We start from the raw sequence: 23,216 nt of genomic DNA, 5'->3' as shown, positions 1-23,216 counted from the left end.
CGGGAAAGACAACACAGAGAACGAGTTCGGAGTCGGCTTCGGACACCAGGTGTGCACTACCTAGCGTAGTCACCGGACTCCATAGAGGCTCGCCAGGGTGGCCTTTGCCCGAGATGTCCCCACCGCCCTGGAAGTTGCGCTAGCGTCGCCAGTGGCACTGCGAGAGAGTTGGGCTAGGGCAGACCGGATCCCCCTGTCACTCGAAAGCCTGACCACGAACCAGGCCGAACACCAAGCAAGACTTTGGGTCTGGTTAGGAAGAGAAAAGGCCAGCACTCCGCGCACTCTCCAGGTTCTCTCCGGACCCGTATTCATTTAATTCTTGGAAGTTTGCTGCATCGGAAAGGAAGAGGTTCGTTCGCAGCTATGAGCTGGGGCAAACAATAGCAGGTCCTGTTGGTCTTTCAGAATTCGAGACCCAGAGCCCACGGCAGCGGCTGAGCTGGGTGCAGACAGAGCAACCAGCCTCCCGAATGAGCCGGGAGTGGGGAGCCCTGTGGGGCAGAGGACTTGGGGTGCGGCGTGAGTGAGGAATTGGGCGCTTCGGGGAGCGAGCGCGATCTGAAGCCCAGTTGGTGCTCTGTCCCACGGATGTGTCTAGCGGGGCTGCCATGCCGGGAGAATCACGGACGTCTAAGTTGAGACTCGAACCCAGGACCTCCAGGAAGGCGAGCCCATCCACAGGCCTGCGAGACTTGCGAAGCACCTGAGCACCTGAGGTCACGCTGCAGGTGGTCGCTCTCCCTCAGCAAAACCTCAAAGCAAACCTATATTTATACTTGAACATCACATAGAAAATAAATTGCAATAGAATATATAGATACTATGCTTTGCTTTGTTTTTTATCTGAGAAAAGGTCTCACGAAGCCAAGATGGCCTCAGACTTTATAATTAACGTTGGGTGACCCTGAACGGCCATTGCCTCCGCCTTCAGGTCTGGGATTTAAGGTGTGCTCGCTCCATCGTGCCGGGTGTATGCAGGGTTGGGGATAGAAACCCGGGTTCCACATAAGCTAAGGAAGCCCCCCGCCATCTGTGCCGCGCCCCTAGCCCCGGTAACAGGAACTTTGTTACTTACAAAATAGGTTTATCTGTATACACTGTATACTTAAAATAAATATGTATAAATGTAATTTACAAATACAAGCGTCTAGTTAAAATCTAAATTTCAGACGAGGGAGTTTTCCAGTCTAAGTTCGTGCCATGTAGCATCTGGGAACATATTTACACTGTGACTCATCTGAAGTCAGGATTTAGCCCTGCGTCCCGCGGCTCGCGCGGAGATCCTCTGTGGCGCAACGGCGCTCGGCGCCTTTAAAGCACGGGCTCGGACTCCCCGCCCCACAATGCCGCGCGGCCGCTAGGGGCTCCCATTGGCCGCAGCTCGCTTCCGCCTCCGTACTTCCGGCCGCGGCTCGCGGCGGTTGCGGGCTGTACCTCGGGGCTGTGCTGGCCCGGGCTGGCCGCGGCCATGAACTTCTCGGAGTCGTTCAAGCTTTCGGGCCTGCTTTGCAGGTTCTCCCCGGACGGCAAGTACCTGGTGAGCCGCGGCGCGCGGGGCAGAGCCCATGCGTGCGCGCGACCTGTGCCGGGGGCCCGGGGCGGGCCGAAGGGGGGCGGGAAGGGGGCCCGAGCGGGACGGCGGGCGCGGGGGGGGGGCGGCCAGGGGGACTCGAGCCAGGCGCGGTGTTGGGGAACCAGGCGGAGGGGTTTCGGGCCGGACGTGGGGGGACTAGGTACGTGATCAGGGTAGGGAAAAGGAACCTGAAGTAGGAGAGGGACCCAGGCGGGAGTAGGGGGTCCTGGCAGGTGGCCCGGGTAGGGAACGGGGGGGCGTGGAGCGGGTGGCCTGGGCAGGGCAGGGCAGGGCAGGGCAGGGGTGGAGTTGCCAGTAGGTTGATACTCCGGCTGGCAGGTGGTCAGGGGAGGGGAGGGGGACCTGGAGCAGGTGGCCCGGGCTGGGCGGATGCCAGCCTCCCTGCTCGGGTTTCCCTTTATCAAAGTTGGGTGATGCTGCTCTCACGCGCTTGAGGCACAGGGGATGCCAGCTCATTGTTATTTTGTCACAAACGGCAATGGTTTATGACCATTTTCGCTTGTAAGCTGTTTAAAATGGTGCCCTCATTTTTGGCCCTCACTACCCCTTTTCCGCCATCGCATGCAGTTATTTAAGGAACTGCCTTTCAGCCCCAATGTTGGATGTTAGCTGTACATTCTATGGGTGACAGGACGGTGTTCAAAAATACACCAATCTGACCACTGTGTACTTAGAAGGCAGACGCTTGGCATTAGGAAGTCACCAGGACAAAGGCTCATGTCTTATTAAAACTATGGTTCTGGGTCAGTGGGGTATCTTGGCCAGGAAAGGTACCTGCCACTAAAACTGATGACCTGAGTCTCGTCTCCAGGACCCAGGTAGCAGAAAGGGAGAACAGGCTCCTGCAAGTTGTCCTCTAACCTATCCATAAGCCATATCTAGTGCAGGACCCTTCCCACAAACAAATCATAATTTTTAATGAGCTTCCTTTTATGCATCTATCTTCTTTTAACGAACAGGTACCTTTAAAAAAAAAAAAACTGTTACTTTTTCAAGACAAGGTTTCTCTGTGTAGCCCTGGCTGCCCTGGAACTCATTCTGTAGATCAGATTGGCCTCAAACTTAAGATCTGCCCTCTTCTGCCTCCCCTGTGCTGGGATTAAAGGCATGGACCACCACCGCCGCCTGGCTTTCTTGGATCTTTTTGTTTGTCTGTTTTGTTTGTTGAGATAGGGTTTCTCTGTGTAGCCCTGGCTGTCCTAGAAGTCACTCTGTAGACCAGGCTGTCCTAGAACTCACAAAGATCCACCTGCCTCTGCCTCCTGAGCACTGCTGGGATTAAAGGTCTTCCATAGCACACCCGGTGCTATCTTGGTTCTTAATCCACACTCCTGGAGTATTTCTCCAAGCCTTAGGGATAGAGATTACCCTTATGTGTCATTAGAAAGTAGGAAGTGTCAGGATAGAGATGGTGTTAGCAGATAAAGATATGGCTTGGGCTCTGCAAGCGTGACAACTTGTGTTCTGGAACCTGTCTAAAAGGGAAAGGAGAGACACACACACACACACACACACACACACACACACACACACACACACACACACACACACACACACACACACACACACACACACACACACACACACACACACACACACACACACACACACACACACACACACACACACACACACACACACACACACACACACACACACACACACACACACACACACACACACACACACCCCATGTAAAGGAGGAAGGAGATTTCCCCCCCCCCCACACACACCTGGATACACTTTACCTTTTACTGCCATGCAAGCCTGACCACTTGAGTTGTGGAACCCACTTAAAGGAGAAGGAGAGAATTAACCACATTCTCACACACATACTTGCACAGTGTCTACCTTGATACATTTTTGCACAGTGTCTGCCTTGATACATTTTACCTAAGTGCCTCCACAGATTAGGGTTGCTTTACTGTTCTGAAAGTTCTAACTAACATCAAAGAGCTTTTGGTTATCTACATTTGTGTTTGGGATTGCCCACTCATCAAAATACTGTGGAACTCTTGGTAATTGTTTCTTGGGAGTCTTGCCATACTGAGCAAAGCAGCCCATGTTTCCAGTCTCAGTGTCTCTGTCAGTGGTTCATAAGGAATTCATTGTAGCTGGTAACTTTGTATTCACAGCTCACAAAGCTATAGTGTGAAAACCTGTGACAGGGCCTCCTTCTAAGCTGTGCTTGGCCTTTGTGCTCTCTCTTTTCTGCACAATACTAATTAGGCTTCCCTTAAAAAAAAATCTGCGCGTGCACGGCATGCATGTGTGTCTCCATGTTAGTGTGCAGTGGTATACGGGTGTCACAACACACAGAAGGTAGAGGACAACACAGAATATTACGCTTGACTTCCACCTTATTTGAGACAAGGTCTCTCGTTCTCCACTGCATACACCAGGCTAGCTGTCCCACAAGCTCCTGTCCCCACCTCCCCTCTGACCACAGGGACACTGGGATTATAAACAAGTGTACCCAGGTTTATGTGGCTTCTGGGGATCCAAATTTGCTTTTCCGGCTAGTGCAACTTCTTGGCTCTTGGACTTTAGTATAATATGCAAAGCTGGCCTCAGGCTTAGAAAGTAGCTGAGTACCTCCCCAGTGCTGTGATTACAGGAGTGTACCATCACACCCAAGGGGAGGCGGTGTTTTAGGATAGAGTTTCTTGCTCTGGCTGTCCAGGAACTCACTCTGCAGACCAGGGTGACTCTAAACTAAGGGATTTGCCTGTGTCTGCCTCCCCAGTGCTGGGATTACAGGCATGCACACAATACCTGGCTCTGTCTGGTAATCTAATTTTTAAAAAATAAATTTACTTACACAAATCTTGGGGTTACAGTTGATAATTTTACAGATGTACACTGTGTGTTATGATGAAACTAGGGTGGTAGGACTTTTAAATCTGTTTGCTCCAACTTTGGAATGAGCTCTGTAACTGCTGGTCCGTGTGAAGCTAAATAACTGTGAAACACATCAGACAAGAAGGAAGGAGATGCCACTGAGGCCAGGCAGCACTGTTGTTCTGTGAGCCTCGCCCCCTCTCCGTGGAGAGCAGACACTACTGAGTGCTTTCTGCCTGGTTTTTCAGGCTTCCTGTGTCCAGTACCGGCTAGTGGTCCGGGATGTGAAGACCCTTCAGATCCTTCAGCTGTATACATGCCTGGACCAGATCCAGCACATAGAATGGTCTGCAGACTCCCTCTTTATCCTGTGTGCCATGTACAGACGGGGCCTTGTGCAGGTGTGTATCACGTGTCAGTGGAACTTATACAGATGGGTGCTGCCTATCTATGGGCCCTGTGTAGGTGTGTGCCACTTACAGATGGGGTGTGTGTAGGCAGGGCACATGTCACATATAGGTAAGGCTCATTTAAGTGTGTCCCATGTGTGGATGGGGGCACTCACATGGCATGTGTAATTGGCCTGGTGCTGTTACTGTAGCAGAGTTACAATTAGGAAACTTTCCCGGGGGTATAATTAGGAAGGAGTGGGGTTTTTTTTGTTTGTTTGTTTTCTTTTTTATGTTTTTTTTTTGTATCCTTTCAAGTTTGAAAAAAAATGCAATGAAACTCTAAAGTTTCTTTGTTTAAATACGTAATGTTCTCTAATAGTTTAATTAAAATACTTTCAATGTTAAAAAAAAAAAAAAGCTACACTAAAATGATAGTCTTTGAGCATGTTTTCCAGAGTGGAAGGCGTTAGCCAACAGCAGTGGACCAGCTTAGACAGGGTGTTTTAGGGCACGCTAGAAGGCAGTGTTCCAGTACTCAAAGAGCCTAGCTAAATGAGGTCCTAGTGATAGAGACATAAGCACAGAAAATTGCCAAGAATTAAGGTCTGAGGTGACCAGGTCCTGCTCTCTCTCCCTCACAGAGTGAGGTACAGAGGGTGGTGCAGCTGGTTTGCAACCCTGTGTTTCTTTTATGACCCAAGGTATGGTCACTGGAGCAGCCAGAATGGCACTGCAAAATCGACGAGGGCTCTGCAGGGCTGGTTGCTTCCTGTTGGAGCCCGGATGGCCGTCACATTCTGAATACAACTGAATTCCATGTAAGTTGGCCAAGTGTGGCCCATCCTGTCCTTTGTGTCTAAAATAACCTGGCAATGTGAAAGTCAGGGTTCTGGAGTAATATGCAGGTCAGAGTTCATAACCGGTATAATTTTTAAATCCTATTTTTCTTAAATGGTGTCTTATTTTAAAGATGTATTTATTCATGCATTTTAAGGATATGAGTGCCCTCTCTTCATGCACAGCAGAAGAAGGAATCTGATCCTACTACAGGTGGTTCTGAGCCACCATGTGTTGCTGGGATTTGAACTCAGGACCTCTGGAAGAGCAGTCAAGTGCTCTTAACCACTGAGCCATCTCTCCAGACCCTTGAACATTAAAAGGCGTTGGCAAGGTGGCTTTTGCAACCAAGCCTGGCCACCTGAGTTTAGTCCTGTGAATGTACATGCTGGAAGGAGAGAACCCCAAAATCCTGCAAAGAAAAGTCTGTGTCTTCTGTTACAAGCTGTTAGAGCAGGAGGCAGGGTCGCCTCTGCATTTGTTGTGCTAACATCTTACAGGGACATGTGGCCTGGGTTTATAGAGGATCATTTGGGAGTTTTCCAGACAGCTTGGTCAACTGTCCATATGCTGAGAGCAATGCAGACCAAAGTCCAGCCTCCAGATCTCAGACCCTCAGTTAATGATCCAAAGGGAAAGTTACCCTTTCTAAAGTTTATGAAACATTTTTGAAAATGCAACTTTATCCAGTTACGCGCATACTGAAATGGAAAGGAACGCTTGAACAGAGTGAAATGTATAGGTTGTCTCTGACATTGTTGGCCTTCAACTATCGAGGTCATAGGCACTTTGCTGGTGGCATTGCAGTGAATATTCAGATCAGGTGTGGAGGAATATCATGTCATAGCAAGGGCACCCCGAGGAAGACACCTTTGTTGTTATATTTTGGGACAGGGTCTCACTGTGTAGCTCTGACTGGCCTGGAACTCAGCTGTGTAGACCATGCTGGCCTCAAACTCTCAGAGATCTGCCTGCCTCTGCTTCTTGACTAATGGGACTGAAGTTCTGTGTCACCATGTCCTACCTTATTCCTAGTTTTTAAGTTTTAGCCTTTAAAAGTCCCACAGACTTAAGTTAGCACCAGCTATGCTTGGTGGCCAGGAGGTGACCTATAGGCACCCGTCTGTTTAGTAGAGTGGACATATAACTGAGAGTCAGACACATTCCCACTCAGGACAGTTAGCTCATTGGTTATTGTTCTCAGGGCAGGATATATCGATATGAGGGTGCTACAAAATGGAGGAAGGCCCTGCCTCTTGTGAGACAAGAAGAGGGTCAATTGGGCTGGTGCCTGAGCAGTGGAAGACACCTACACACGTCACAGAACACTGCTAGGCCTTGAGAGCCTGCTGGCTCCAGGGGGCACCTTTGGCCCCAGTGCATAACAGCCATTTTTCTCTCCCCCCCTTTTTTGGGGGGTTCTTGGGGTCTGCAATGCATATGACACTGTATGATTAACAGCAGTTCACAGATTATTTAAATATGCCTGTACACTGCCCCTCCTGGCAGGCATGGCTGCTGTTCTCGTTCCTGGTAAGGAAAGGCTTGCTGGAACTTAGTCAGCTGTTGTTCTGCTGCTGGGATCTGAGTTGTGGGGAGCCCTGTGGCTTCGGTCTTCCCCTGTATTTCTTCTAGTGACAGAGGATCCTGCTTGGCTAGTGCAGATGGAGTGTTCAGCTTTCCTAGGGTGTGCATCAGGATTTGAAATAGCAGTCTAGGAGCACTGAAGTAGCATTGCATTGTGGGTTGTTGTTGTTGGATATGTGTGCCTCTGTATATGTGACCTCACGCGTTGTTGATCTCAAGTGTCCTCCTTGGTTATTTTCCACCTTTTATTTTGAGGCTCTGTCTCTCACTTGAACTCAGAGCTCTTCAAGTTTTGTCACTTTGGCTAGCCAGTTGTCTGTCTCTCTCACACATGCTGGAATTTTAGACAGGCCACCATACCCACCTGGCATTTGGAGAGTGCTAAGTTTGCAAACTCCACTCCCCACTGAGCAGTAAGGTCTTCCCCTGTCCATCTCCCCAGCCCTGCACTGTGGTGTCACTTTTCATAGCTATTTGTGCAGGCATGCTAAGTTAAATTTCGTGTGAGCATACAGTGTGAGTCCATCTTTATCTTATTCAGCTTCAAGAGTCTAAAGATGGGAAGCATCCTAATTCCTTTCTCTCTCCCATTCTCCCTGGCAGCTTCGAATAACCGTCTGGTCCCTGTGCACAAAATCTGTATCTTACATCAAGTATCCCAAAGCCTGTCAGCAGGGTGAGTCTGCCAGACGGCTCACACATAGTCGTCTTCGTAACTGTTCTGGAGGGTAGAACAGATAGACGTGGCTACAGCAGTGTACCCCTCCCAGCCAGCCTCCTCTATGCCTTCAGATATCTCCTGGATCTCCCCTCTGTGCCTGTTCCTCCCTGTGTAAGCAAGAGCCCCTCCATGCCATTTCCTTGACAACAAGATGCTGTGGAAAGGAGCAGAGAGGAATGGCATCCTGGGAGGGAGACTCTTCTCTCTGTTTAAACAGGGTCTTCAGCTCCCTCCCATTAGAGTCTGGAAGGGCTTGCCCTTGGCACCTAGCCACCAGCTTCACTTCACTAACTTTATTTTTTTTAATTAGGATTTTTATCTTCAGAGTGTGTGTGGTGTGGGTGTGTGGTATGTGTGTGTGTGTGTGTGTGAGTGTGGTGTGTGTGTGTGTGTGTGTGTGTGTGTGTGTGTGTGTGTGTGTGTGGTGTGTGTGTGGTGTGTGTGTGTGTGTGTGTGTGTGTGTGTGTGTGTGTGTGTGTGTGTGTGTGTGTGTGTGTGTGTGTGTGTGTGTGTGTGTGTGTGTGTGTGTGTGTGGTGTGTGTGTGTGTGTGTGTGTGTGTGTGTGAGTGTGTGTGTGTGTGTGTGTGTGTGTGTGTGTGTGTGTGTGTGTGTGTGTGGTGTGTGTGTGTGTGTGTGTGTGTGTGTGTGTGTGTGTGTGTGTGTGTGTGTGTGTGTGTGTGTGTGTGTGTGTGTGTGTGTGTGTGTGTGTGTGTGTGTGTGTGTGTGGTGTGTGTGTGTGTGTGTGTGGCGTGTGTGGTGTGGGAGTGTGTGGTGTGTGGGAGTGTGGTGTGTGTGGTGTGTGTGTGTGTGTGGTGTGTGTGTATAATGTGAATGCAAGTGTTCCTGGTGGGTGGTCCTCTAGTCCTCTATTATTTGAAATGTTCTTGTCATTCATGGAGCAACAACCTTGGCCTTGGGCTTTTTATGCTAATACAGTAGAGGAAAAATTGCTTAATGTTTTTAAGTAAGTTTGTTCTGATTATTCATCTTAATTTAGTTATTTGAAACGATAAGTTCAAAAGTAAAATAAGAAGTGGTGGGCTGGAGAGATGCTCAGAAGTTAAGAGCACTGACTGCTCTTCCAGAGGACTCTTATTCAATTCCCAGCAACCACGGCAGGTGGCTCACAACTGCCTATAACTGCAGCTCCGGGGCAATGGGGCTCTTCCAGCCTCTGCAGGCACTCCTGCATTCTGTGCACATACCTATACACAGACATACACACATATAAAAAATAAAAACAAAAAAGAAATGCAGTAACAGACTACAGAACGACCTCACAGTGTATAAAGTGTTTGTTGTGTAGGCATGAGGATAGGAGGACAGGTCCCCAGAACCCTCTTACGGGCCAGGCACGATAGCACACGTCTGTAATCCTAGCACTCCTACATCAAGATGGGAGCTGGAGACTGAGAACTCCAGAAGTTGCCGGCCAGCTAGCCTGGCCGTATGCACTTGCAAGCAAAAGATCTCTGTCAGACAAGGTGGATGGGGACACAGACACCAAGGTCGTCTTCTAAACCTCATACGTGTATACTCAATGGCACAGTGTGCCTGGATTCACATGCATTCACCACACACACACACACACACACACGCCACACACACACACGCCACAGGCACACGACACGCGCACCACACGCACACACACCACACGCACACGCACCACACGCACACCACACACACACACACACACACACACACACACACCACACCCCATAGCTAGCTGGCTTTTATAGTTTCCTTTGTGAAACATGTTAGCCAGCTAGGCCCTGCATTCATTCAGGGACATTTGTGACACATCAAGAATCAGGTACTCAGGTTGATTCAGGGCCAGAAGAACCCTAGTGTTCCATATTTGTGGGGCTCCCCCTTCTCTCGATTGGCTCTTTCCTGTGTCCCTTTAAAAAGTCTCTGCTGTGCTCTGGTGTTTGTCCACGTTCTGGTTCCAGTTTACCTTCTTTCTCCACAGGAATAACTTTCACCAGGGATGGCCGCTACCTGGCCTTGGCAGAGAGGCGGGACTGCAGGGACTACGTGAGCATCTTCGTGTGCAGTGACTGGCAGCTCCTCCGGGTAGGGAGTCCTCTCTTGCTGGTGGGGAAGGGGGGAAGAACCAGTGTTCCTGATGCTCCCAGGGGCTTCTGAAGTCCCTGGTGTAGGGAGGTTTCCATGGCCAGAGGGCAGTGGTACTGGGTGTTCCTTTACGCAGTGCACACTTAAGTGTGATCCAGGCCTCGCAATGCATACTTGGTGCACATTAGAAGCTGGCATGAACTTTGACCCTCTTGTTTGCCCACCAGGAGTAACAAGAGCATTCAAGTTCCAGCCTGGATATTCTCTTGGGCCCCAGGCTAGGGACTAGACAGCAGGTGGGTAGGGCTTTTCTAAAAGGAATCTGAGGGTGAGAGGGGAATAAACCAGCTCACACGCATGTTTCTCTCATGGCTCTTTATTCTTCAAAAATGGAGGCTTCCATGGGGCTGGAGAGATGGCTCAGGGGTTAAGAGCACTGACTGCTCTTCCAGAGGTTCTGAGTTCAATTCCCAGCAACCACATGGTGGTTCACAACCATCTGTAATGTGATCTGGTGCCCTCTTCTGGCATGCACTGTATACATAATAAATAAATAAATAAATCTTTAAAAAATAAATAAATAAAATGGAGGCTTCCCAATAAAGTTCTCTCTCAAAAGCTCCCTTTAAGATTTCTCTCTAAAAGCTCTCTCAGAAGTTCTTTCTCTAAATGCGCTCTTAAAGTTCTCTTTAAAAGTTCTCCTTAAGGGCTGGAGAGATGGCTCAGAGGTTAAGAGCACTGGCTGCTCTTCCAGAGGTCCTGAGTTCAATTCCCAGCAACCACATGGTGGCTCACAACCATCCATTATGAGATCTGGTGCCCTCTTCTGGTGTGCAGATATACATGGAAGCAGAATGTTGTATGCATAATAAATAAATTCTAAAAAAAAAAAAAAAAGTTCTTAAAAATTCTCTAAAGTCCTTTCTAAAAAGTCTCCAAAAGTTCCTTCTGAAAGTTCTTTTGAGGTCTTCTTTTCCTATCCCACAAGGCTTCTAGTTTTTATACCCACACGCACATTTAACACCTCTCTAAAAGTAGGGCATGGTATATCTCAGAGCCAGGAAGGCAGGTGGGTAGGATCTTGAACAAAGCAGGTGTCTCACGTCTCTCCCCTGGATGTGACATCCTGGCAAACTTAAGTCTCAGGGGGCATGTGACTTGCAACTGATTGAAGGAGGCTTCTCAGTGTTATATCAAAGGGAAAAACTAAGGCTATGTAGTGTGCGATCCAGAGGCTGCAGCTCTTACCACTGACACATGGGTGAGAAGGAATTCCTTTCTCTGGGGCTTATTTGAGAATACAAAGCACTCAGTATATATTCTATATGCAGCCAGTATAGATTCATGGTAACAAATATTCTAGAGTTGATACCTAGAATATTAATTGCTAGTTCTGTAATAAATGATAAAGGACTGCAGCGTGGCAGGAATGCTGTTGAGTCGGCCCTGGGCAAGATGAGCACATTACTCTCCGTGCACACAAGCTTCAGACCAATGAACACATTCAGTGTCAGAGGTGTTAGGAGAGTATCTTAGGGGGCATGCTGGGGAAGGCAGGTGCAGGCAGATGAGGGGATGCGGGCCTTGCCCAGAAAGGTTGGCATGGACGCTGTGTGCATTCATTCACAGGACAGCATGCAGATATTTTGTCTGTCTGTAGCTACATATAAAATGATGCATGTGCCAAAAGCATTGGCTATAAAATAAATGCGCTCATCCAAGGATGTGTTTTTATTTGTCGAGTTTTTCTCTTGTCTGGCAGCACTTTGACACCGACACCCAGGACCTCACAGGGATCGAGTGGGCCCCGAATGGCTGTGTGCTGGCAGCGTGGGACAGCTGCTTGGAGGTATAGCAGATGGCCTGCCAGCAGCACACCCTTTCTCGAGAGCATTCACCTGCGGGTACCTGTGTGTGCTTTTAGTGCAGCGAGCCGCTGGGCACTGAAGCACTGCGCTCAGTGCCTGTGACATGTCTCAATGTCTCCTCTGCAGTACAAGGTCCTGCTGTACTCCTTGGACGGCCGCCTGCTCTCAGCATACTGCGCCTATGAGTGGTCCCTGGGCATCAAGTCTGTGGCTTGGAGTCCTAGCAGTCAGTTCCTGGCCATTGGGAGCTACGACGGAAAGGTGGGAAATGGCCCAGGGCACAGGCCAACACCTGAGTTGCAGGACACTGGCAGCTCCATGAGCTGCCTGCATGCCATTCTCACGGTTCCTTCCCCAGGTGCGCCTCCTTAATCACGTGACCTGGAAGATGATCACCGAGTTTGGGCACCCTGCAGCCATTAATAATCCCAAGGCAGTAAGTCTTTCATATATCTTCACTTGAGCATGGTGGTTTCTCCAGTGCTATGAGCTGCTCTTGGCCTTCCTCAGTTGCTGTGATGTTGTCTTCCCTGCCCAGCACCCTAACATACTCCTTTGTCAAGGGCATGCCTAGTCCAGGTTCCTCTGGACCAGATGCTGTGTTCATTCTTGTTCCATCCTCTGCAGGTCCCTGGTGTTTGCAAAGGGGACTGGGAAATCTTGAGCATCTGCCATCCTACCAGGCACTGTGCTCTGGACTTCAGCAGACAAGCAGGGCAGGGCCAGTAGAGTTGTCCTGTGCAGACCTTGGGTAGGGGCAGCCCAGGTCCAGGAACCAGGAAGTACAAAGATACTACAGTTGAAGGCATATTCTGTAGCTCTGTAGTGTTGAGTCTACTATCTTCTGTCCATGGTCTGCAGCAAGGACAGACTTCTGCTTCCCTATAGAGGTCACCCATCCACTGAGGTGGTAGACTTGCGGAGGACAAGGAGGGGCCAGGACTACAGGCCAGAACTCTGAAGGAGGAAGAGCTGGGTAGAGGCGAGGCTTTGGCTTAGTCAGAGTGCTCTTCTAGTAGCAGTGGCTGAACTTGGCCGGAGCTCAGGGGAGGCATAGCAGAATGCAGGCTGGCCATGGAGGCTGCCAAGGTTTGCCTGTGGTTCATGCATCTAATTCTCTTTGTGTGTGGGGTGGTTTCTCTACCTGGGACTGTGCTGTGTGGTTCAGCTTTATGTCACTGGGACAGACAACCCGGGATAGGATCAATTTAAAGGAGGAGGGGGCTTATTTGGCTCCTAATTTCCAGGGCTTCAGTCCATGGTCCCTTTGTTGCTTTGGGCTTGTGTCAAGGCAACACATTGTGGTAAGGAACAAATGGCAGAGCAAAGCTAATCTTACAGTGGCCAGGAAGCAGAGAGGAAGGGCAGGTGAGGTCCCAATAGGGGCTTCAAAGACACCTCCATTGACCTGCCTTCCCCCCACAAACTGTTTAAAGTTACCGCCACCCCCAGCAGTGCCACAGGCTGGAAGCCAAGCTCCAACTCATGGCCTTTAAGATCCACACTAGCAGCAAGACTGTCAGGCCTGGTTGTTTGCTGCTCCCACAGCCTGGTCTGGCACCCACAGGCCGCTTGTGCATTGCTGTGACATTGTGCACCATACGGGGCTGATGTGGCAGCTGAGCTGGCCTTCACTGCAAGGGCTCAGACTGGTGCTGCTGCTTCCCAGTAGCCATGGCATCTGGCACTTAGGTTGGGCCACTTTCCCTTGAGCCCTTGGTTCTTGTCAAACTGGTTAGTGGCCACATATTTTTCAGGTTGTGTATAAGGAAGCTGAGAAGATCCCAGAGCTGGGGCTGGGCCACCTGTCCTTCCCACCACCCCGAGCAATGGCTGGTGCCCTCTCTACCTCAGAGAGCAAATGTAAGCAGCAGAGGGCTGTGTCTTCCATGGGAGAAAGCTTGTTCTTTCTTAGATGAGAATCCTGTCCCCGTGAATCTCAGGTGCTGTTAGTTAGGGTGGGGGCGTTGAGATGGGGGTCACCTTTCCCACACTGCCCTTTAGTCCCTGTGCCCTCACACCATCTGTCACAGTAGCTTGAGATAACAGCCCTGGCCCTGTAAGGCATCTTTAGACACAGTTCTCTGAATGGACCCTGGAGGCATTTGGGAGGGGGGAGAACAGGAGCAGACATATACTTGGAGGCTCAGCATTTGGGAGGGGGGAGAACAGGAGCAGACATATACTTGGAGGCTCAGTCTTTTCTGGACTAGGGCTCTGAGCTTCCACTCCCTGCCCTGCAGGGGAATGGGCAGGGACTCCAGACTGAAGTTGTGAGGGGGACAGACAGGGCAGGTTTGGAGGGCTGAGGGTAGCCAGGCTTGAGAGGTGCTGCTCACACTGGCTGGTGTTTATCTAACCTCTTCTGCCGGTTGATAATCTCTCTTCACCTCCCAGCTGGAAAAGGGTGGCCAGCCGTCTGCATAGGTGCTGGAAATGGGTAGGTAGACAGACCTGCCAGATGTGCAGGTAGACAGACCTGCCAGATGTGCAGCTAGCTGGGGCTAGCTCAGAAAGCAGACCTAAGCATGTACCCTTCCACTGGGGCTCTAGACTGCATGGTTGTGGCCCCACTTGGGGCCCTCTAGGCAGCAGAACCATTGTCCCCTAGGGAACTTATGGACAAGCCTCTTACCACAGCTGTTGGGATTTTTAAGCCTCCACCCAGCAAATCTGCTCCACACTTCCTGGCATGTTTTCCTTCCCTGTCTGCTTGCCCCCTCCCCCACTTGAACAGAGCCCTCAGCATGTCCTCCCTGTTGGTGTTCCAGATGAGATCGCCTCTGGGCCAGTTTCCTTGCAGACTCTGAAGCCGGTAGCTGACAGAGCGAACCCTAAGATGGGTGTGGGGATGCTGGCTTTCAGTTCTGACAGCTACTTCCTGGCAACAAGAAACGGTCAGTGTCATACTCACAGGGCAGGTCAGCTGCTCACTGCACCCTTTGATGCCAAGAGTAGAAATGGAGAAACGAAGTTCAGGAGGGTAGTTGTCCCTGGTTCTCTGCTAAGAGGGCATTCTTCATAGCAGCTCATTCTTGCTAGTCAGCCCACGTCCTGGCTGACCACCTACTGCCTCCTGCAGGCCCTCTCACTGTGCAAGAACATCAGTTAGTCTCTGTGGGTCTGGTTTTGTTTGCATGTTTCTACATTTGCAAATGTAAAAACCACAGGAAGAGGGGCCTGTGGCCTTTGGAGGCCTTTCCTTTGTTCTGGGTGTTAGTCCCCGAGAAAGAAACCAGTTCACCCTTTGAGTCAGGGTTTGCTCAAAGAGGGCCAGCACTAACATGGTGTCCCATCTGTTTCCTTGCAGACAATGTCCCTAATGCTGTGTGGATCTGGGACATTCAGAAGCTGAAGCTGTTTGTGGTCCTAGAGCACATGTCTCCAGTGCGCACATTTCAGTGGGACCCACAGCAGCCACGGCTGGCCATCTGTACAGGGGGGAGCAAGGTGTACCTGTGGTCCCCAGCAGGCTGTGTGTCGGTGCAGGTACCTGGTGAAGGTGAGCAGATTCTTGAAAACAGCAGTGACATCATCCCCTTCAGCAACCTTGTAGGACCTTGCCTAGTATGTATACTGAGAGGGACCTGCCACCCTACAGTGTGCACACTGAGAGGGACCTGCCACCCTACAGTGTGCACACTGAGAGGGACCTGCCGCCTTACAGTGTGCACACTGAGAGGGACCTGCCGCCCTACAGTGTGCACACTGAAGAGGGACCTGTTGCCCTAAGCTCTACAGGCTTTGGCTTCAGCCTCGGGCTCACCAGGTTCCTCACTCATCCCAGGTTGCCCTCCCTGGTCCTGGTTTCTGCTCTCACCCTCTAACCACCTGTCTGTCTCTCTAGGTGACTTTCCAGTGCTTGGACTGTGCTGGCATTTAAGTGGGGATTCCTTGGCCCTCCTTAGCAAGGATCACTTCTGTCTCTGCTTCCTGGAGACCAAGGAGGAAGTTGGCACAGCCTGTGGACAACGGGACGGCCATGCCTAGGACCTGAGTGGAATCAGAGGCAGCGGATTCTGCTGGTCCCAACACAAGCAACATCTGCACAGGCTCTCCAGATGGGATACTTGGTGCTCAGTTTTCTGTAGTGAGGTGTTTCTGTAAATATGTATAAAGTTGTAATATAAAAGAGGTATTTGCTAATCCACGGAACACTGGTGATTGTTTTCCTCAAGGCCTGTCTGGCCTCTCCAGCCCCTCTGCAGCAGGATGTACTCAAAAGTGCTGTGAGGCCCCAGCACTATGCCTGTCCCCATGTGGGATGCGAGGTCTCTGGCCTGACAAGGCAGTTAGCAGGGTCCTGGTTTCTGCCTGGTAGAATCAAAGTGCTTCAACATACTTCCATGATCTCTAGCAAATGCCTTGAAAGCATCCAGACCACAGTGTTGGGACTTGCAAACCAGGATTCTAACCGGACTGTGTACTTGCCCATCTGAATTTTTGTCAAGAGGACTCCTATGGAGGGTCCCCAGCCCGCCAGCACACTCAGTCCCTCAGGCCTCAAGACAGTCTTTGGTTGGCACACCTGTTTTTGTGATAGTAACTTCAAAACGGAGCAACTTCATTTGGTTTTCAACGTCTTTACTGTAAGACCAAAAGCATGGGGTAAAGACCAGGTGCATCCAAGGTCACCTTTCCGCTGGACCAGGCCCTGACACTATAGTCACATCCATGCTGGTTAACTTAAAGCTGCGGTAGAGGTATCAAGTGACAGGCCAGTTGTACTGACAAATGCTGGAGCCACAGGGGCAAGCTATGTGTGGTTGGTATGTTGAAGCTCAGCAAAGCTCAGTGGGGCTGAAGGCTCCTGGGGTGTGTGTGTGTGAGGCTACAGGCTGGTCTGTTTATTAATAAACATGCACTTCTTAAACTACTCAGTCCCTTTTAAACAGAGACAGGATGATGTAAACCCACTACCACAACTTCCAGAAGGGGCTGGATTATGTCATGAAACTGACCTTTTCTGGGCTTGGGAAAATTGCTGAATACAACCTGGATGAATTTTATAAAGTGTGACTTTAGGCCAAACATATTCACAGAAGGGCAGTTTCACTAGAAGCTGCCAGGCAGGCAATCTTTCTTGGTAACTAGTCTGCTAGCTGCTATTGTACTTAGCTTTTTAAAAATGGGCTGAATTTCAAAATACAAAACTTGCTGGGGTGTTAATGCATGTGCAGGCTCCAGAATTGTTGTGCTCCGCCCTGTATTCAATAGTCCACACAGCAGAAGTGGCCAGGTACACTGTGCTCAGCATGCTGGAGGAACAGGGCAGGAAGAACAAGCCCAGTAGGGACAGTGGAAAAACTTTTATGTGAGTTACAGAAGAACACAGTGGCACGAGGACAGTTAATATTTCTGCCTTCTTGTTGCCAAGGTGCCCAATATCCAACTAAATATATATATATATATATATATAATTCACTTGACTGTTCTACTCAGACACCTAAAGGGACAACGCCCGTGTTCTCTCCAGCCACAGTGGGTAGCATGGGGTTGCACACCGAGTCCCTACCACCTTGGTTTTCTTGAGGAAACAGCTGTCTAGAAGCCTATCTTGCCCCTGGTCATGGAGTAACCCAGCTTGGCTTCATTGTTAATGAAGGACATCAGCCCCACGTAGGTCTCGATGAGGAGTGGGCGCTCCAGCACCAGCACGCTGTTCGCCTGTCCTGGCAGTGGGCTTTCCTTCTGGGCTTTCTTGACAGCTTGGATCAGGAGAGTCTGGAAGCTTTCCAACTTTAAAAGAGAGAATACACATGGAGGCTCAGCCTCGAGGTAGACCACAGTACTCCACTACACTGGGAGAGGAGGATTCTGAGACGTTCCAACAACATGGCAAGTGCTAAGAGCTGTGTCATCATGCAACTCGTCCTGTGTGGACATCACAACAGGACTTGCGCTAAGTCCAGTCAACTCTAGATAGTAACAACCACTCTGTCACTAAGATGCACTAAGATGCAATCAAGAGACAGACCTCTCACACAGATGCATGTGTTCTCAAGTGACACAGTGTGTTCCCTAATGGCACAGTCACCACACACTATACACACTGGTGCGCTGTGTGCTCACTGACCAGTAACATCACAGATGAAGGAATCTATGAGGACTGTGATGTCACCGAGTGACAGGACTCTCTCAGCCTGTTTGGAATGCGTGTAAGCAATGCTCTATGTGCTGCATGTCTGCCCTTTTGAAGAACCTCAGGGCTCCCTCAGCACTTCCCAAGTATCCAAATGCACCACCAGCAGCACCTGCAGAGCCCTCACCAGGACCATGGGGTTTCCCCACGCTAACTCACCCAATCCAGACTGAGCATCCTGCAGTGGGATAGTCGGGGGTCTCCCTCAGTTCCGAGGCCCCAGTGTCTAGTTTCCCCGTTATCAGAAGCTGCATGTCCAAGTGCTCACACTAGACTGTATAGCCTAGGATACACCCACCCATCACGGTTGGGTCCAAGGGCCTTGGATGTGCTTACTTGGCACAGAGATGCTGTCTTCTCATCCATGCCAGCCATCGGGTGTTCAATGAAGGTGGCATAGGGCATGTTTGTGGACCAGGGGTTCCATCTGTTGATGAAAGAAGGGCGGCTCTGCTTGTCCCACTGAATGCGAACCCCAAAGCCTTCTCGCCTGATGGAAGAAGGGAAAGAAAGCCTTGCTTACCACAGGTGTACAACACTGCAGCCAGCATCAGGGGTAGCAAGGAGAGCTGTGGTTTGGCGTAACAGTAGTCTCCACAAGCCGCTTCCAGTACTTTCCAAGTGTAAGAAGTTAATGCTCTGCGGCTGGAGAGATGTTTCAGAGCACTGGCTGCTTTTCCAGAGGATCTGTGTTCAATTCCCAGCAATCACATACATGGTGGCTCACAACCATCTGTAATGAGATCCAGCTCCCTCTTCTGGCCTGCAGGTGTACATGCAGGCAGAACAATACACAAAATAAATCATCTTAAAAAAAAGAAGTTAGTGCCTTGGTTGACACCTCGTCTTTACTGCCTATGAAACAGGCACACAGTTCAATCTGGCCAAATCATGGATGGGTTTTTTCTTAATGTGTTACTGAATGACATTTAAGCTTGTAGCCATTAGCTTCCTGGATTCCCTATTCAAATTTCCACAGACTGTGGGCTGGGGTGTGGGCCTCTTAAGCTTCAGAATCATTCTTTCACAGCAAGCTGACCAGCTCTTGAAAACTGGCTGTCGGGTGTTTTCAATACATCCGGCTTTTAGTACGTTCAATCTACTTTTAAACAACCAGCCAGAGAAGACTGAATACATACCGTATGCTCCCATCCTGCTGGGGGTTAAAATGCCCGATCTGGGGAGTGCTAAGTATGCAACACAGTTTTAACTGCGGGGACTCCACACATCCTAACAGGTAAGTGGGTTTCAGTGCTGGCAGAGCAGCCCACCCTGAAGTCATCAGCTTCTGTTTTAGGGGCCTTTCCGCTGGTCCTCCAAGATGAGGCCTGTAGCCCACAAAAGAGTGGGGCAAAACCACTCCTAGGGGGTCCGCAGGGGACCCTGACGCGCAGTGCGCTGGCGGGTGCACCTACTTGTTGAGCGACTTGGGAGGAAACTGGAATTCTCCACAGGAGATGGTGTCCACCGCGCTGAGCGCCACCCTCACCACCTGCTGGCACTGGAGGCTGATGAAGTCGTATTTGCAGATGAGCAGCGACTGGTCGGTGATGAGCACCAGCCGCTCCTTCTCGTTGTTCCAGTGGTCCACCCTGGCGAGAGGAGGGAGCGCCTGTCACCGAGGCCCCCGCCCGCCCCCCGCCCCGGCCCCGCGGCTCCCGCCGGCTCCGCGCGCGCGCACTCGCGCCGGCTTACTCGGTCAGCAGCCACACCCCCTGGATGTCGCCGTCCTCCACGGGCCGTACGACGGCGCGGATCTCCTCCACCGCCTGCTCGATGGTGCCGGGCCGGAACACGAAGTACTCCTTGACGCGGGCGCGGCGCGTAGGGTCGTGGACGCTCAGCGGCCACAGCGTCTGGCGCAGCGGCGTCCCCGCCCCCGGCCGGGCCGCGCCCGCATCCTCGCCGGCCGCCAGCAGCGCCGTGGGGCTCGTGCCCGCCGAGTCCACCGTGTCCCGCAGCTGCAGCATCGCGCCGCCACCCGCCGGCCCCTCGGACGCGGCCGCCGCCCCGGCGTCAGCCCGGCCGCGCCCCGCCCCGCCCCGTCCCGTCCCCCCCTCGCCCGCCCCGCGGTTGGCTGCACTGTTCAGGCCCCTCCTTCCGGATCCGCCTCCGGGCCGGGCCGGCCAAGCCTCGCGATTGGCTTTTCCCCGGCCGTCTTCTGCGATTGGCTCCAGAGCGCTGCCGTTCATAATCGCCGCTGCCCCGGGCCGGAAGCAGCCGCCACGCGCAGGAGCCGCTTCCTGTTTACTCGACGGGAAAGGTGCAGGTCGCAGGGGAGGTTCCCGGCCGAGGACGAGGAAATTCGGGAAGCCGCCGCCTGGCGCGGAAGGCGGGGCTGGCCAGGGGCGTCGCCCCGACCGTGTGCGTCCGCTCAGTGGCTCCGCGCCCTTCACCTTTTCCAAGGTTACGGTGTGGTGCGAGGTGCGGCGCTCCGCGGAGGTGTGCGTGCCCGGGGGGGTGGGAGTGCGTGCCCCGGGGGGGTGGGAGTGCGAGCCCCGGGGAGTGGGAGTGCGGGCCCCGGGGGGTGGGAGTGCGGGCCTGGGGGGGTGCGGGCCTGGGGATGGTGGCATCTGGGGATTGTGGGTGCTTCGGTGTGCACACCCCGTGTGTGGGCGCCTCAGGCATGCGGGCACATTGGGTGGGCCCCCTGGGGATGTTGGGTACCTAAGGTGTGGACGTGGACATCCAGGTGCGCTTTGGGTTTGTGGCTTTTTATGGTATGTGCACTGTGGTGATTGGGTACCTCAGGGCTACATCTAGGGTGTGTGCAGGTCAGGTGAATGTTGGGCATTTGTTCATATCAGGCACGATGCACAGTTAAGCGACCACATCACAGACTAGTGCTGCTGTGAGGGATTGGGAAGAAAACACCACGGGGTGTTCTTGGGCCCTGCAGCACCTTCATGGGAGAGACACCCTTCTTAGCCCACTCCACCCAATCCAGCAGGGTCACTGTGGAGTAATGGCTCCCTTTAAGTGATGGCCTAGGTAAACAGTTCACAGTAGGCATGTCTCCTGGTCTGCTCTTGACCTAGGGAACTCCGTCTTCTGTCCAGATACTGGACACAGTCCTGGACTCAGCGGTCCTTCCAGGAGCCCGACTGACCCCCAGGCCACCCTCCATTGCACTGTCCCCACAGGCTCCAAGGGCTGTAACAGTTTAAATCCTCACCCCAGTGGTCACTTCTGACTTTCCTGTCCCTGTCATGTTCCCTCTCACCCCAAAGCCTTTTTACCTCCTATGTACTGTGTTCAGTTATGGAGTCCTGGTTCAAAACGTGGAGAGCTGTCTTTTCCGGGCTGCATTTGGAGCCAGCCAAGCAGCCCGAGGCTTGTACCTGAGAGGGGGAGTGTGGACTAAATAAAGGTTAGCTAGAGACATTAAAGGAAAAGACAGAAACATAGGATAGGATCAGGAGGGCAAATTCAGTTAATACTGAATGCCACGAGTTTATTTTTCACCACTCTTACATACCCTAACCAAAAAGGGGAACATGGTAACATTTATATGGAGCAAACAGACTTTTCCTTTTTTCTCCAAGGGTTCAATAACCACAGCTTAGATTCAACTGGGTCAGGAGTACACCACACCTCAGACCAGGTCTGTTGTTATTTAGAATAAGACAGCCAAGGCCAAGATTGGACATCCTACTGTAGCCACCTTTGACCTTTAGGTCTTACGACTTGCTGAGGACAGTTTTGAACTCTGCCCTTGAGCCAAGATGGAGTACAGCCATCTTAGGGGCACCAACAAAACAACTCCCTGAGAGAGACTTCTGTTCATCAGGGCTCTGTGTTTGTTACCTTCTTTGTTACAGTCCTGTTTGCACCTGTCATTCTGCTTCGTGTCTGTCTGTGTGCACGATTGTATGTAGAAGCTGTACTTGGTAGGGAGGTTTGTGGATCTAGCCCCTTGCTTATGACTGGCACGTTGGGCTCTCTAACCATGGCAAAGTTCCTCCCACTGTTGTACGTGCCAGGGTTGGGAGATGGGTTGGGAGTGGTCCTGTAAGTGCCGACAGCCAGAGGACACACACCCGTTATGGGCAGAGCCCCTCCACGTGGAATACCAGACCTTCTGTCCCTGGGTCCTCTTGGAGCTGGGACTTACTTGGGGACCACACAGTATTCCCCCCTAGTCACTCACTGCTAGATATCCATCCTGGCAGTAACAAGAGAGGTGCTGCAGTCACTTGAGGCTAAGGTTGCCCGGCCTGCAGTGTGACTCAGAACTGCTGCTTCCTACTGTAGACTGGAGGCCCAACACACCCACATACCTATCCTCTCACCATAGGCCCAGCCTTTCTCTGTCAACCAGCACCCCAGACCAGCCCCCTTGCGAGTGCTTGGACCGCCTGAGTTAGTGGGGCTGTGAGCACCACCAACCTCCTGTGTTCCTTTCAGTATGGAGAGGCAGGTAGAACCTTGGTCCTCTTCTCCCATAAGCTCTCTGTGCCTCTGTGACCTTGTCACAGTGGGGCCATCATGTCACCCATGGGCATTGGGAGCATTGAGTGTGCCAGCACCGTGTTGCTGTAACTTTTCCCAAGATGTGCTCACCCTAGACAGGGCACTATCAACAGAGCAGAATAACAGTTCTGCTCAAATGTAGCTGAGCACACTAATAACCGTACTGGGCTCAGTTGTAGAGATGAGGGGTTACTCGTAGGAATATGGATGACCCCCAAACAGCTGCATCACCAAAAAGGCCGCCCAAACATGGGTGTAGCCACCCTCACCAGGTTACCTTACACTGTGAACTGTAGTACCTCTATCCATGAACACAGCTGAGACAGAATTAGAACAGAGGGGCCCAGAAGGTTGTGGCCAGAATCTAAGGTGAGACCCTAAGGACCATCTCCCACCTCCTCTCTCTGTGTGGGATGCTCAGTAGGCCGGTCCTTGAGTGTTTCTTGGGGATAGTAGCTGTAGTGAATGATGATGGGAATTACATTCAGAGGGCAGTCTTTCGCCTCACCTCCTCGTACCACCTGGGCTATCCTGTGCCAGTAGTTAGGCTTTATTCTTAACTGAGCCTCTGCTGTGGGCCTGCAAGGTTCCAGGCGGCTGCCTTCCCTCCGTGTTTCATGGGGCAGGGGCAGCTGTGTAGCAGTTCCCTCTGGAATTTGCTCACTAACACTCAGTCCCTGAA

At 51.5% G+C, this 23,216-nt stretch overlaps 2 protein-coding genes across 2 annotated transcripts; one reads left to right on the top strand and one right to left on the bottom strand.

Moving 5' to 3' along the window:
* Positions 1–1,407: 1,407 nt before the first annotated feature.
* Positions 1,408–16,074, top strand: Wrap73 (WD repeat containing, antisense to TP73). Its single transcript, XM_027398476.2, has 12 exons — positions 1,408–1,540; positions 4,687–4,839; positions 5,532–5,648; positions 7,858–7,930; positions 9,948–10,051; positions 11,814–11,900; positions 12,046–12,180; positions 12,278–12,355; positions 13,677–13,782; positions 14,691–14,816; positions 15,230–15,421; positions 15,767–16,074. The coding sequence occupies exons 1-12, from the start codon at positions 1,472–1,474 to the stop codon at positions 15,907–15,909; spliced, it is 1,383 nt and encodes a 460-aa protein (XP_027254277.1). The 5' UTR covers positions 1,408–1,471; the 3' UTR covers positions 15,910–16,074.
* A 412-nt stretch (positions 16,075–16,486) lies between these two features.
* Positions 16,487–20,070, bottom strand: Tprg1l (tumor protein p63 regulated 1 like). The gene is made up of 4 exons (XM_027398477.2): positions 19,757–20,070; positions 19,477–19,653; positions 18,398–18,551; positions 16,487–17,658 (listed from the first exon to the last, which is right to left on the bottom strand). The coding sequence occupies exons 1-4, from the start codon at positions 20,029–20,031 to the stop codon at positions 17,464–17,466; spliced, it is 801 nt and encodes a 266-aa protein (XP_027254278.1). The 5' UTR covers positions 20,032–20,070; the 3' UTR covers positions 16,487–17,463.
* Positions 20,071–23,216: the final 3,146 nt, after the last annotated feature.

Source organism: Cricetulus griseus, chromosome 2, assembly GCF_003668045.3.
Source record: "Cricetulus griseus strain 17A/GY chromosome 2, alternate assembly CriGri-PICRH-1.0, whole genome shotgun sequence".
Classification (NCBI taxonomy): Eukaryota; Metazoa; Chordata; class Mammalia; order Rodentia; family Cricetidae; genus Cricetulus; species Cricetulus griseus.
The sequence above is the reverse complement of the archived record's forward strand: the minus strand, read 5'-3'. Positions and strand labels throughout refer to the sequence as shown.

What these genes read in the sequence shown, in the direction of transcription:
- Wrap73 (XM_027398476.2), top strand. Translation starts at nt 1,472, where the DNA reads ATGAACTTCTCGGAGTCGTTCAAGCTTTCGGGCCTGCTTTGCAGGTTC. An exon ending in CCCCGGACGGCAAGTACCTG is followed by an intron (nt 1,541 to 4,686) that starts GTGAGCCGCGGC and finishes CTGGTTTTTCAG; the next exon opens with GCTTCCTGTGTCCAGTACCG. An exon ending in GGTGCAGGTACCTGGTGAAG is followed by an intron (nt 15,422 to 15,766) that starts GTGAGCAGATTC and finishes CTGTCTCTCTAG; the next exon opens with GTGACTTTCCAGTGCTTGGA.
- Tprg1l (XM_027398477.2), bottom strand. Translation starts at nt 20,031, where the DNA reads ATGCTGCAGCTGCGGGACACGGTGGACTCGGCGGGCACGAGCCCCACG. An exon ending in GGGGTGTGGCTGCTGACCGA is followed by an intron (nt 19,654 to 19,756) that starts GTAAGCCGGCGC and finishes TCCTCTCGCCAG; the next exon opens with GGTGGACCACTGGAACAACG. An exon ending in AGACAGCATCTCTGTGCCAA is followed by an intron (nt 17,659 to 18,397) that starts GTAAGCACATCC and finishes TCTCTTTTAAAG; the next exon opens with TTGGAAAGCTTCCAGACTCT.